This window comes from Ranitomeya variabilis, chromosome 2, assembly GCF_051348905.1.
Source record: "Ranitomeya variabilis isolate aRanVar5 chromosome 2, aRanVar5.hap1, whole genome shotgun sequence".
NCBI lineage: Eukaryota > Metazoa > Chordata > Amphibia > Anura > Dendrobatidae > Ranitomeya > Ranitomeya variabilis.
The window spans coordinates 48,964,392-48,978,812 of NC_135233.1; the positions used below are offsets into that span (position 1 = coordinate 48,964,392).

Genomic DNA, 14,421 nt, shown 5'->3' on the forward strand with positions numbered 1-14,421 from the left:
GCGTTCTTTTGTGCAGTCCTGTGGGACTTGTGCCCGGGCCAAGCCTTGCTGTTCCCGCGCTAGTGGGTTGCTTTTGCCTTTGCCGGTCCCTGAGAGGCCCTGGACGCATATTTCCATGGATTTTATTTCGGATCTTCCTGTTTCCCAGAAGATGTCTGTTATCTGGGTGGTTTGTGACCGGTTTTCTAAGATGGTCCATTTGGTACCTTTGCCTAAATTGCCTTCCTCCTCTGATTTGGTTCCATCGTTTTTTCAACATGTGGTTCGTTTGCATGGCATTCCGGAGAATATTGTGTCTGACAGAGGTTCTCAGTTTGTTTCTAGGTTTTGGCGGTCCTTTTCTGCTAGGATGGGCATTGATTTGTCTTTTTCTTCGGCGTTTCATCCTCAGACAAATGGCCAAACTGAGCGAACTAATCAGACCTTGGAAACCTATTTGAGATGCTTTGTGTCTGCTGATCAGGATGATTGGGTGGCTTTCTTGCCGTTGGCCGAGTTTGCCCTTAATAATCGGGCTAGTTTGGCTACTTTGGTTTCGCCTTTTTTTTGTAATTTTGGTTTTCAACCTCGTTTTTCTTCAGGGCAGGTTGAGCCTTCTGATTGTCCTGGTGTGGATTCTGTGGTGGACAGGTTACAGCACATTTGGACTCATGTGGTGGACAATTTGACGTTGTCTCAGGAAAAGGCTCAACGTTTTGCTAACCGCCGTCGGTGTGTTGGTCCCCGGCTTCGTGTTGGGGATTTAGTTTGGTTATCTTCTAGTCATGTTCCTATGAAGGTTTCTTCCCCTAAGTTCAAGCCTCGCTTTATTGGTCCCTATAAGATTTCTGAGATTATCAATCCGGTATCTTTTCGTTTGGCCCTTCCTGCCTCTTTTGCCATCCATAATGTTTTCCATAGATCTTTGTTGCGGAGATATGTGGTGCCCGTTGTTCCCTCTGTTGATCCTCCTGCCCCGGTGTTGGTTGAGGGGGAGTTGGAATATGTGGTGGAGAAGATTTTGGATTCTCGTTTTTCGAGGCGGAGACTTCAGTATCTTGTCAAGTGGAAGGGTTATGGCCAGGAGGATAATTCTTGGGTTGTTGCCTCCGATGTCCATGCCGCCGATTTGGTTCGTGCCTTTCACTTGGCTCGTCCTGATCGGCCTGGGGGCTCTGGTGAGGGTTCGGTGACCCCTCCTCAAGGGGGGGGTACTGTTGTGAATTCCGTTCTTGGGCTCCCTCCGGTGGTTGCAAATGGCACTTTTGTGAATTCTGCCCTTGGGCTCCCTCCGGTGGTTTTAAGTGGAACTGCTGCTCCTTGGATTTAGCTTAGCAGCTGCTTCCACTGATCGTCTCTCCTGCTCTGCTATTTAGCCTGGCTCTGATCTTCAGCCAGTGCCAGCTATCAATGTTTCTTGGTTGGATTCAGATCTCTCCTTGGATTTCCTTGATAGTCGGTCCTGTTCAGCAAAGATAAGTCCTTGCATGTTCATTTTTTGTCCTCTTGCTGTGGACTTAATCATTCAGCTCATTTTATGTTTGCTCTAGTCCAGCTTGTCAGTATTCAATATTCAGTTAAGCTGGAAGCTCTGGGGAAGCAGATTTGCCCTCCACACCGTTAGTCAGGTGTGGAGATTTTTTGTAAACTCTGTGATGGATTTTTTAGCTTTTAATACTGACCGCACAGTATCCTTTTCTATTCTGTCTATCTAGTTAGAAGTGGCCTCCTTTGCTAAATCCTGTTTTCATTCTGTGTATGTCATTTCCCTCTCTACTCACAGTCCATATTTGTGGGGGGCTGTCTGTCCTTTGGGAATTTTCTCTGAGGCAAGATAGCTTTCCTGTTTCCATCTTTAGGGGTAGTCAGTTCTCCGGCTGTGACGAGATGTCTAGGGAGTGACAGGAACATTCCACGGCTACTTCTAGTGTTGTGTTAGGTTCAGGAACTGCGGTCAGTAAAGATACCATCTCCTCAGAGCTCATCCCATGTTGCTCCTTAACCACCAGGTCATAACAGATTTCGTGTTCATTGACATCACCAGAATGGAGGTCAGATGAAGCACAAAGTGACTCCATCTGCCTCATTATAGTGAATGGCTCCATTGGGACTCTATCAGGGGGAAAGTGCGAATATGATAACCAGTTCTTTACACACCTGTCTGAGCTCTGCTCTTTTCATCTTGGTCCACTGAACTCTGTTGTGCTTTATGTCAGGCTGTTCAAGTGGCTCGTTGTGCTCCCATCTGATCGATCGTCTGTTTATGCCTATATAAGGCCCACCCGTCATGCAATGCCTTGGGACTCTGGGCACTTACCAGGTCCTTAGAACTATGGGCACCCTAGTCTATCTCTGTCCACCGGCTTTCTCATGAAGGTGGAGATGTCGGGTTCTCGTGTCTTGCCATGCTCCTATATCAACCCTTATCCGTTCCCTCCCCCCAACCAGGGAGGTGGGAAGCTGAAGTGTGTAAGATAACACTAACCCAACAAATAAGGGAAGATGGCAGGGATATAAGAAAATAACAATCATACAAAATTTACTCTCCAAACAACAGAGTTGAACACAGTGGAGTAAAAGAAAGGAGAAAACAAATAGGAGAGGGTGAGGATGTGCACACAAACAAAACTCCAAGCAACAGTCTTCTAAACAAATCTCCAAATGCCAACTCCAACCACGAACTATACCTCCAACTCCAAACCAGGCAGTAAGAACTAACACTGGCAGCTCCAGGAGCTGAACAGATTAACCCTTCCACTGCCAGCAATAAAAAAAACTGCACTGTTCCATAGGATGATGAAGTATGGCTAACCAGTGCAGGAGTTCATGAAACCGGACACTGCGATCTTCTCGCCCCACTCTGTTGCAGTATCCTGTGACACCACCAAGACACACACCTGTGTCTTGTTGTTAAGACTCTTAGTTTTCCTGTGCCCTGACAGCCTTTGGCTTCCAGTACTTTTCGTACCTGCTCTATATCTGCTTTCCGGTGTCCTGTCTGCTTGCGGTCTTCAGTGCTTCTAGTCATTGCTTCCCGTGTGTCTTACCTGCTTGCTGCACCAAGCCAGTGTGCCCACCCGGACTCGGCGTTTGGAGGCTGTACCTCACCAGTTCAGATGGAAGCCCAAATGCGGTCATGAACATATGGCCACAACATGACGTGAACAAACCCTTAGATATTCTCACAAATCATAGTTCACTGCTTATGAATAGTAGAGACGACTAAACGGTTTCATGTTTGGCCATGGTCAGTGGTGCTCAAGGATGGGCTCATGTCACCCATGACTGCTACACTCCCAGATATTAGGCATAAATTTATATTTCTTAACATTTTATTCCAGACAGCTTCACCAACGACTGGCAACAAGATGGATGGCTCTCCGGGGTCACAGCACTTCTGACTGCGTGCGAATATACCTTACAGTTGCAAGAAAGTGGACGTTCTTTGGCGCTACTCTTTTTCCAGCAAAAGTAAGAAATACAATATTTCATGTATAATTATTCAAAATGGATGAAAACATTTATTCAAAGTATTTATTTAATAAATTCACTTCATAGTTTTATTCTGCTGCTTTTCCAGAACACCGCCAGAGTCAGGATTGCTCTTATTGAATGAGCTAAATGAGCTAATGAAATCCATGGCTTACAATTACTGGTGGGGAGAATAATGACTTGCACAGGGGTCCTCTGCTGTGTCTTTCCCTGCTAGACATTTACATGTTAGGCAAGGACGACATGTCGATTTCTGCAGCACAACATGAAAATCACAATTTCGAGTAGTTTGCCAAAAATCCAAACCTGTTGGATTTTTGTTCCCAAGGCACATGTGTCTTTGGCATCCTACAGCAGACCTCAATGTATGTTCCGTTCGACTCTGCTTGTTATTTGGTGTTTTTTTTAAAGAGTTAAAATAGATATGTGATAGAAAGTTGCAGACAAATCACACAAACCACATAACCAAAAGTAGCCACATGGCGTTCAAAATTTGTCTTAATTTCAAGCAAAGAAAAAAAAATTATAAAGCCATTCTGATGCTTTGTGCACACCACATTTTTATTAGATGTATTCCACACAAAAAGTATCCCATAAAATAAACATAATACACAGGAATGTCAAAATGGCAGTGCTGTGCGCATGGTCTGTCTTAGGTCTCTTTTTTTCGGTGCTTCAGGTTTGAAAAGGGGTCAAAAGAAGTGACATACTCATTTTTTGGGTAACTTTTGCTCAAAAGTTGCTTACTCTTTAAACTTCACAGAATAGAGTAAAAGATGCAGACAAGAACGACGGAAAAGAGCCGGCAAAACAGCTTGAGAAAAGTGAGGGCTGACATTTTCCTTAAGTGGTTATACCTGGGAAAACTCGGCAGCTCTACTGAAGTCTAAAAGATGTTGTAAAGGCCCATAACCTTGTAGTGGAAACCGCTTCAGTGCCTTGTTTGGAGAGTTTTCCATCAGAATCCGCTTTCAAGAAGTATTATACACTCTTTGTGACAGCAGTTTTGTTTTTTTCGAAAACCTGAAGCGGAAGAAACATGGTCAAAAAGACTGAACATCAAAGCAAAACAGCAAATTTGTTTGCTGAGGAGAGTATTTCAGGCATTTTTTTTGGAGCTGACTTGCTCCAAAACACTTTTCAAAAGACTCCGGGTGCACATACCCTAAGGCCAAATGCACACATTCAGTATTTGGTGAGTTTTTTACCCCAGTATTTGGAAGCCAAAACCAGGAGTGGGTGATAAATGCAGAAGGGGTGCAAATGTTTCTATTATGCTTTTGCTCTGTCCGTTCCACTCCTGTTTTTGGCTTACAAATACAGGGGTAAAAAATAGTGATGAGCGAGTATACTCGTTGCTCGGGTTTTCCAGAGTATTTGTGACTGCTTGGAGATTTAGTTTTCCTTGCCGCAGCTACATGATTTGAGGCTACTAGACAGCTTGATTACATGTGGGGATTCGCTAGCAACCAGGCAACCCCCACATGTACTCAGGCTGGCTAGCAGCCGTAAATCATGCAGCTGTGTCAACAAAAACTAAATCTCCGAGCACTCACAAATACTTGGAGATCACCCAAGCGTGCCTGGGGAAAACCCGAGCAACGAGTATACTCGCTCATCACTAGTAAAAAACTCACCAAATACTCAATGTGTGCACATGGCCTAACATGTATTTTCACAGTGAGTACATCAGCCTCACAAGGTCTAAGAGATCTCTTTAATAATGTATCAAGTTTGCATTGGGAAATATGCCGACAGATCTATTTAGATTAATATGCTATGATATGATTTTTGTTTGTCTACTTCCAGCCTGTGTCTCCGACACCCTTTGATGGTTCGCTTGTCTGGCTGGCTGTACATGAAGATGGTATAAGTGTTCTAGAATATGCCACCATGGTAAGATTCCATTTATGGTCAAGTTTTCTCAATATATAGTGCGTAAAAGTGTTGTGGTATTTGTTGGCGTTTTTGAATGCAATCCTTCAAAGTGTCACGTCATTCATGAATTTTGTTCAAAATCAAAACAACTCTTTATTTTTGTCTTTGATCTGTTTTTCTATTTTTATTTCCACTTTATACTTTGCTATATGGTGCAACTATTTGCATCCAAAAAAATATGAACATAAAATTACTCCAGGGAGTACTTTTATGAGTTTTTCAAAATCGGCCAAAAACATCTGGAAACACCAAATTTGTCTCCTTGTGTTTTTGTCTGCCAGTGTAAATTGAGCTACCGTGTAGCTGTAAAAACCTGAAGCATGTCAATTGCTTTTTGTGTTTTTGCATTTTTTCCCCCACAGGCTTCAATAGGCACCTTATTTTGCCATTAAAAAATGTACAACTGTGGTTTTTCTATGCATGTTATATACACTCACTGGCCACTTTATTAGGTACACCTGTCCAACTTCTTGTTAACACTTAATTTCTAATCAGCCAATCACATGGCGGCAACTCAGTGCATTTAGGCATGTAGACATGGTCAAGACAATCTCCTGCAGTTCAAACCGAGCATCAGTATGGGGAAGAAAGGTGATTTGAGTGCCTTTGAACGTGGCATGGTTGTTGGTGCCAGAAGGGCTGGTCTGAGTATTTCAGAAACTGCTGATCTACTGGGATTTTCACGCACAACCATCTCTAGGGTTTACAGAGAATGGCCCGAAAAAGAAAAAAAATCCAGTGAGCGGCAGTTCTGTGGGCGGAAATGCCTTGTTGATGCCAGAGGTCAGAGGAGAATGGGCAGACTGGTTCGAGCTGATAGAAAGGCAACAGTGACTCAAATCGCCACCTGTTACAACCAAGGTAGGCCTAAGAGCATCTCTGAACGCACAGTGCGTCGAACTTTGAGGCAGATGGGCTACAGCAGCAGAAGACCACACCGGGTACCACTCCTTTCAGCTAAGAACAGGAAACTGAGGCTACAATTTGCACAAGCTCATCGAAATTGGACAGTAGAAGATTGGAAAAACGTTGCTTGGTCTGATGAGTCTCGATTTCTGCTGCGACATTCGGATGGTAGGGTCAGAATTTGGCGTAAACAACATGAAAGCATGGATCCATCCTGCCTTGTATGGAGCATCTTTGGGATGTGCAGCCGACAAATCTGCGGCAACTGTGTGATGCCATCATGTCAATATGGACCAAAATCTCTGAGGAATGCTTCCAGCACCTTGTTGAATCTATGCCACGAAGAATTGAGGCAGTTCTGAAGGCAAAAGGGGTCCAACCCGTTACTAGCATGGTGTACCTAATAAAGTGGCCGGTGAGTGTATATTTCTGGATGATGCAGGAACAAGAAGAGAAACAAGCAGAAAAAAATACGCTAAATAAAAAGCAAAAAACTCATAAAACCACATAAAATAATTTCCATTTCTGATCTGGCACTTTGGTTTTCTAAATGATGCCAGATTTCTGGACTTGAAGGATAAGGTTACACAGTAAATCAGTAAATTTAGCAGCGACAAATTTGCGCAATGAAAATTGCTGCTATACCTCAAGTGATTGGGGTTGCAATGCCGCCCAAAGTACTGCAACAAGCAAGTCACAAAATAATTGTACCTGGTTGGATTTTTTGCGACTTGCTTGTCGTGGTCAGAGTACTCTTGGGATGCGACCCCAATCACTTGTATGGCACTGGGATTGTATTGCACTGTGGGATTAGCAGCAACACCCAGTGAACCTTGGCCAATGCGACCTGTGTTTTGGCCATATTTGCCATGCAGCCCCAGCCTTAGGTTGGGCATACACAACGACATGTGTTGCGCAACACTGAACTAGCATTGTCACATTGTGATATCACATTTAACAATTTCCCATAATGTCCCATTGCGACCTGTGATTTCCTGCGACTGCGATATAGAGTCACGAATGTTTCCAGATGTGTTGGATTTTATGGCACAAGTCACAAGAAACGTACCATAGGTTTCAACGCCAGTCACTTGCGACGTTGGTTCTACTTATCTGCAATTTGAAACATTTTTTCAGAGCAAAATGACTGCTTTGAAATAGTCTTGTGTCATTGCTGTCACGAGACACATCACCATGTAGCTCCAGCCTTACTCATACTTGCCAAAAGTTTAGGCAAACCCTTCCAGAAGGACGCGGCATGTAAAGAGTGTCGTCAAACGTTATATCCCATAATTACGCCTCTTCCATTTCCCCCTCCATGGAAGAAACCTTTCAGAAGCTCTGCTTTTAAGGTTTTAGGAAAATTTGGTGGGCAGTGGAGAGATTTGCCAACTCCTTTGAGAGTCCGAGAGGTCTCCCCTTTATCCAGGAGTCTCCTAGATATTCAAGGAGAGTTGGGCAAGTATGGTTATACGGTATATTTAATTTGTCCATGTGTTCACTGGAATTATTCTAAACTCCAGTCACAAGGGGATCTGGCTTTTCTTTTTCCTGTAGGTGTTTTAGTAAAATGCTAAATTGCTTATTTATGGATTTATTACAAACCTGTCAGGCTTTCTGAAAACAAATGTGCTCCAGACGTGATGCTTATATGTCCCTTTTGGGGGTAAAAAAAAACAAAAACCTCCTACTAATGGCAGGAGTAGAGCCTTTTATTAGGTAAATGCATGGCTTTTGTCGGAGTCTTTCATCACAGTCGTTGTTGAATTGGAAATACAAATAATGTTTTGCCATCTTTTCTTCTTCCTCCCACTCTTCTGTTCCTTAAGAGGTTGCTGCTCACCTACGTACACAGGAGTCTAATGACCTTCGGAGGTTACCGTGATGACTTTATGCTGGTAGTTAACACGCAGACAAAGGACAAGTCAACCGAAAAACTTCTGTTTGCTATGGCAAAAGTAAAGGTAGGTACATTAGCTTGAAATACACGCCAGCCGCTCGGAGGTAGGCTTTTATAAATAAAGTACTCTTATATGCTAGGATATAAAAAGCATGAATTAAGCACCTGCGGTTTAAACAAAGCCATGTTTATTATCTTAGCTGGAGGCTTGGAGAGGGGAAAAAAAGCAATTATGAACTATAAGACCGGGCGAGGTAATTACAAAATGCTCTCTCTTTTGTTCGTCTAGTGGTCTTCTCGCCAGGTTCCAAATTTTGCTCACACAAATAAAATGCTGCGACGGAAACGATAGAAGCTTTTTTTTTTTTTTTGCCGAGAAGCTTAGATTGCTACTATTAAAGATAACAGGGAGAATGGAACCCGACCAATATTTTCTGCGAGCAGGGCAATGGACAGGAACGCGGGGACGGCGCTTATATTATTTTTATTAACTTTTGTACTTGAACTAGACAGGCCTGGACTGACTACCTGTGTTAAAAATCTAGACCTGCTTAGTAGAGTGGTATCAACCATACATTAAAACACTTAAACCAAAATTTCAACTCATCTGTCCACGTATTAGGCACACGACCATGAATTGTCTCATCTGAGAGAATTGGGTCGATTATGCCAATCACACTCTGATCAGAGATTGATCAGAGTGTGATCATAGTGTGATTCGATTCTCATACCGGAAAAAAAACGGATGGCACGTGGATGACATACTGATTGCACACTGATGACACATTGATCCAAAACACTGATGGCACTGGCATTATATGGACATGTGAAGGGGACCAGAGATGATAAGTAGCTGATTACATGGAAATCCTACTCCTTGGACATATACTGATCGCAAGAATAGGATTTTTCAGTCCCTTGTTTGGATTTGGCTGCATCAGTCACGGATTATAGCCTTTAAATGGAGTGACAATACACATTATTGACCACCAGACAAAATTTATTTTTTTTCTAAATAGGTTCAAAAATTCTAAAATTCTATACTGATAAACATCAGAAAATATATTTAAATAGTGCCGAGCTTTAAAATGGTGTTGTTTTTTTTGTTTTGTATTTTACTGCCGCAGTGGTATCACTAATCTACAGCAGACGAAGGGTTAATCAGCAGGTCTGAACCAGGAAGTAAATGTAGATAGTAGAGAAACTAACAGGAGTTTGCTGAAGAAATGATGAGAGAAATGGATGGGAAGACAAACTCCAAAGGACATGGTAGCTGAACACAAAGCTCTCTGAATATTCAGACAATCACACTAGGGTGATGAAGTCACAGTTTGTCGGGCAACTTGAAACACCTCGCGTGGCTACAGCAAAGGGTGGTGGTGTTAGGAGAAGGCAGCAGGGCCGGGCCCTGGAGCTGAGACAGGTGAATAACACGTTCATTTTAAGGTCTCTGGCTTTGCCCCGAACAAGGCATATATGACACTATATGCAATTTACTAAGTATGTTATATGGGAGAATTACTGGTTATCCTTAAAGAGACCAGCTAAGTATGGATTCTTATAGACAGTGCACCATGGGACAAAATTATGCAAATTAACTCTCTTGCTGAGCAAAAGAAAGTATCTTGCAAGTACTGCATATGGGAGACGCCCTTCTTTATGCCATCCCATGGCATGGCACATTTTATGACTCCTGTTAGGCATTCCCTTCCACACGACACAAGGAAGGAACAAATGTTTTGAAAAATGAAATGTAATGCACACCATGGACTTGAACATATTTAATTTTATAAATCATGCTCGAGAATATGTTTTTAATGTTTTAACTTTTTTTTCTTTTTTAGATTTTGGAGATAACTTTGCTGATTGCCAGTTATATAAACACAGCCCAACAGCAAAAAGTGGTCGCCCACCACCTCTCTGCACCGGCCCTTCTCTCCGCCCAAGAAGAATCGAAAAACAAGCAAATGGGAAGCCAGCTGCTCTTGTCAAACAACCGACCCACCAAAGGGCCTACTTTATTATAGTGGAGATGAGATTAATCAGATAAATAATATTATTGACGCTTCTAAGAGCCAAGTGATGTATATAGACACGCGGTCCTAAAAATCATCCGGCCGAAAGGTGGCATCACACAGCTTACAACAGTGGTTCTTTCTTCATGGTACCATTGTAGGAGAGGCAGAGAGAAGGTCTACACCTCCGTTACTGCTCTCTCAGTGCTGTGGGTGGGAAGAATGATTGGGTAATATTTCAATGATCGTTGACGTTGGCAGAACTGTGCATTCCAGACTGGTTAATGATGGAGAGGACATCTCCTGATACAACCACTCATACTAATAAGATCAGTCCTGTTAATACAAGGGTTACACGGATCTAGGAGCTATACTGCATACATTCCTAGACACACTTAGAAAGGGGACATTGAATGCTGTGGCATCATTTCTCTGCCCATGTGTATATACATCAACCAATATTCAAAGCCTACATAAAGTTTGGTCATCGAAGAGGGGCCGGTCATTCTCCAATGCGTTGGGGCTCTGCTTGGTTTTACTAAAAATGGGTAAATCTCAAAACTGGATTTATATGTCAGGAGCTTGAAGCTGTCTGCCACCTCAAATCTGTTTTGCCATCATCGCAAATGGGTAAAATTGCAACGTGATCGCAAAACTAGGCAACTTTGGGATATACTCCATATTAAAAATCCTCCACGTTCTCAAGAATAGAGTGATTTTAAATTGTACAGTTTGCGGCTCATTGGCTAGGTTAGCAGCCACTTCTGCAGTCTGTCAGCTAGTGCAGGTCTCCTAGGGGAAGAGCTGTGCTATAGAGCTTGTAAGTGCTGCTCTGATGCTGGCCAGATCCATTCTGTTCTACCAATGCTCCAGAGCCAAAACTCACTCTACTAGCGACTTAGGAAGCTCAACCATGTAGCCAACCCAAACTGTCAGTCTTCGGGAGCACACTGCCCCCAGAGAGCTAGGAGGCTGGGGAGCTCTGTGCTCCTGATAGAAGTTGAGGTGCATATACTCATTAGCACAAAGTGGGCCACCAATTTCGTTTGGATTGACTGACTATCTAATGGGTATAGGAACCTCCAGACTCTCTGCTAGTAGATGATGTTGGGAAAAGGAATTTCAACACCCGATTCTTTTGTTCTCATGGTGACAAGTCAACTCTAGAGGTGTCTAGTAGCGGCTTACTTACCTTTGTGTGTGTGTATTCATAGGTCATAAAGAACATGTCTACCAAAGAGCTATAAAAGGTTCTACAAGCACCTTCAGACTTTGCCACTCCTTCAAGAGGTTGTCCGGTGACTCTCACTTCTTCTTTATTGGAGATGTGCAGTGCGAATGACATTACGATCCCACTTACCTTCCGAGACCTGTGCAAAATCGGCATGTGGAGTTGTAACCTCATAGGCACTGCAATGGGGAAGCAAGCTGCACTATACAACCCCTTTAAGCCATGGAGGTCATCTCTTACCAATATCCTGTGCCTATTGCTTTACCTAAGTGTCCTCCTCCTTCGATACTTTGAGGTCATAAATAACATGGAAATACTCCTAATTTATATATAAATACCCACAGTACATACATTTTAGCTTTGGCAGATGTATTTCCCGGAGAACCACCTATAGGCAAAGTTCACTGTCAATTATCGGCAAGAGACCCTCATGAATCGGCGCCACCTGCAAAGATTAGTGCATTTCTACAATGAGGTGGGGATACCACATGGCAGCCCACAAGCACCAGTTCGATGGCATAGCCACAGGGGCAGCACTTTACTGCATCATAAGACAAGCCTAGAGATATAGATGAGATAATCCGACTACTTACTGAATAAATTAAGTGATTATTCCCAGGAAAATATGGCTTCATTACGTCTATAATCACATAAGAAGCAACCAGAAGGACCACGGCGTAAGCTTTCCACATTACATTATATTCAATAATTGCTTTATGCAATTACTGCTTCATCACTGCTGTGTATGTTTGTGAAGTATTACTTGTCCTCATTCTGGAAAGCTGGAGGCACGCACTTATATGAATGGAATAATATTATTTAATTATAGGAACATACATACAAAGCCGTCAGATTGTTCTGTAGGAATGTAAGCCCCCTGTTTTATCAGGTGGTAGGGTCACAGAGGAAGAAGAGGCCGATGTCATCGGCATGAAGATAAGGTTACGTGGGTAACACTCACATCATGACCTGCACCAACCAGCTGATCATATATAGTTCGTCAGGACCGGCGCTCCTCGTCTTTATCATTAATCCTCAAGTCCCCTTTATGGTTATACGGTTTAAAGAGGATAACTTCCTGAGTGCTGGGATGCCAAGGGTCCACCAGTAACCAACTCCAGGGCCCCACTTTTCAGCTACATGCAAATGTGACATCCTCAATCACAAATTTATATAACAACAAACGCTTTTGTACAGGGGCCCACCGGAGGATTCTCCTGTTCTCCTGTGGGCCAGTCCAAGCCTGGGTCCAACCACTGGGACCTTCATCGATCCTGAGATAAGTACCCGAGAAGAAGACTTTGTAGCCCTATCTTTGATGGTGGAGAATTGCACATGCCTGAACTCTGCTCCCATCATTGACTATAGAACTGCAAGAGAAAGCTGAGGATAACTCTGCTATTTCCAGCAGATCCATAAACAATGAATGGAGCAAAAGCCAAACATGCACACCTCCTCTCCATTAACAACTGGTCTGCAGAGCCTCGATCTACCAGCTGTTAGACCCCCAGCAATCAGTAAGTTATCCCCTATCCAATGGTTGGAGGGTAACTTATGAATTTGCAACCCCTTTAATTATCTGCCCCAAACTGGTGCCAGACCATCAGATTTTTACAAGCAGAGCTCATGCACATGCCCATATTATGGATGCCAGCCTGACTCTGATTCATGCTGCCTGTGGTTTGGGCAGCATGAATGAGATGACAAGTTTCCTTTAAACAGTTTTCCTTATTTAATAAACTGATGTCATTTTGCTATACCGACCTTTAAGACCCCCACCGATCCTGAGAATGAAGGGGCTGCAGTGCCAATTCTTTTTCTTTTCTGCACTGTGGCTCCTAGTAAGCAGTCCTAGTGAGCTCTGCTGCTGTTCCTCGGCACAGTGGCTCCTAGTAACCAGTCCTAGTGAGCTCTGCTGCTGTTTCCCTGCACAGTGCCTCCTAGTCACCAGTCCTAGTGAGCTCTGCTGCTGTTTCCCTGCACAGTGGCTCCTAGTCACCAGTCCTAGTGAGCTCTGCTGCTGTTCCTCTGCACAGTGGCTCCTAGTCACTAGTCCTAGTGAGCTCTGCTGCTGTTCCCCTGCACAGTGGCTCCTAGTAAGCAGTCCTAGTGAGCTCTGCTGCTGTTCCCCTGCACAGTGGCTCCTAGTCACCAGTCCTAGTGAGCTCTGCTGCTGTTCCTCTGCACAGTGGCTCCTAGTCACCAGTCCTAGTGAGCTCTGCTGCTGTTTCCCTGCACAGTGGCTCCTAGTCACCAGTCCTAGTGAGCTCTGCTGCTGTTCCCCTGCACAGTGGCTCCTAGTAACCAGTCCTAGTGAGCTCTGCTGCTGTTCCCCTGCACAGTGGCTCCTCGTCACCAGTCCAAGTGAGCTCTGCTGCTGTTCCCCTGCACAGTGGCTCCTCGTCACCAGTCCAAGTGAGCTCTGCTGCTGTTCCCCTCCACAGTGGCTCCTAGTCACCAGTCCTAGTGAGCTCTGCTGCTGTTCCCCTCCACAGTGGCTCATAGTCACCAGTCCTAGTGAGCTCTGCTGCTGTTCCCCTGCACAGTGGCTCATAGTCACCAGTCCTAGTGAGCTCAGCTGCTGTTCCCCTCCACTCTGGCTCCTAGTCACCAGTCCTAGTGAGCTCTGCTGCTGTTCCCCTGCACAGTGGCTCCTCGTCACCAGTCCAAGTGAGCTCTGCTGCTGTTCCCCTCCATAGTGGCTCCTAGTCACCAGTCCTAGTGAGCTCTGCTGCTGTTCCCCTCCACAGTGGCTCATAGTCACCAGTCCTAGTGAGCTCTGCTGCTGTTCCCCTGCACAGTGGCTCATAGTCACCAGTCCTAGTGAGCTCTGCTGCTGTTCCCCTGCACAGTGGCTCCTCGTCACCAGTCCAAGTGAGCTCTGCTGCTGTTCCCCTGCACAGTGGCTTCTCGTCACCAGTCCAAGTGAGCTCTGCTGCTGTTCCCCTCCACAGTGGCTC

The 14,421-nt window shown here is 44.3% G+C and overlaps 1 protein-coding gene across 1 annotated transcript in view; it reads left to right on the plus strand.

Moving 5' to 3' along the window:
- PLEKHH2 (pleckstrin homology, MyTH4 and FERM domain containing H2) overlaps positions 1 to 10,289 on the plus strand; it is a 220,612-nt gene extending 210,323 nt beyond the window's left edge. The window contains exons 27-30 of the mRNA XM_077282384.1: positions 3,321 to 3,450; positions 5,281 to 5,367; positions 8,145 to 8,279; positions 10,060 to 10,289. Of these exons, the coding sequence (XP_077138499.1) occupies positions 3,321 to 3,450; positions 5,281 to 5,367; positions 8,145 to 8,279; positions 10,060 to 10,242 (535 nt within the window). The 3' untranslated portion in view covers positions 10,243 to 10,289. The remainder of the gene's footprint in view (positions 1 to 3,320; positions 3,451 to 5,280; positions 5,368 to 8,144; positions 8,280 to 10,059) is intronic.
- Positions 10,290 to 14,421: the final 4,132 nt, after the last annotated feature.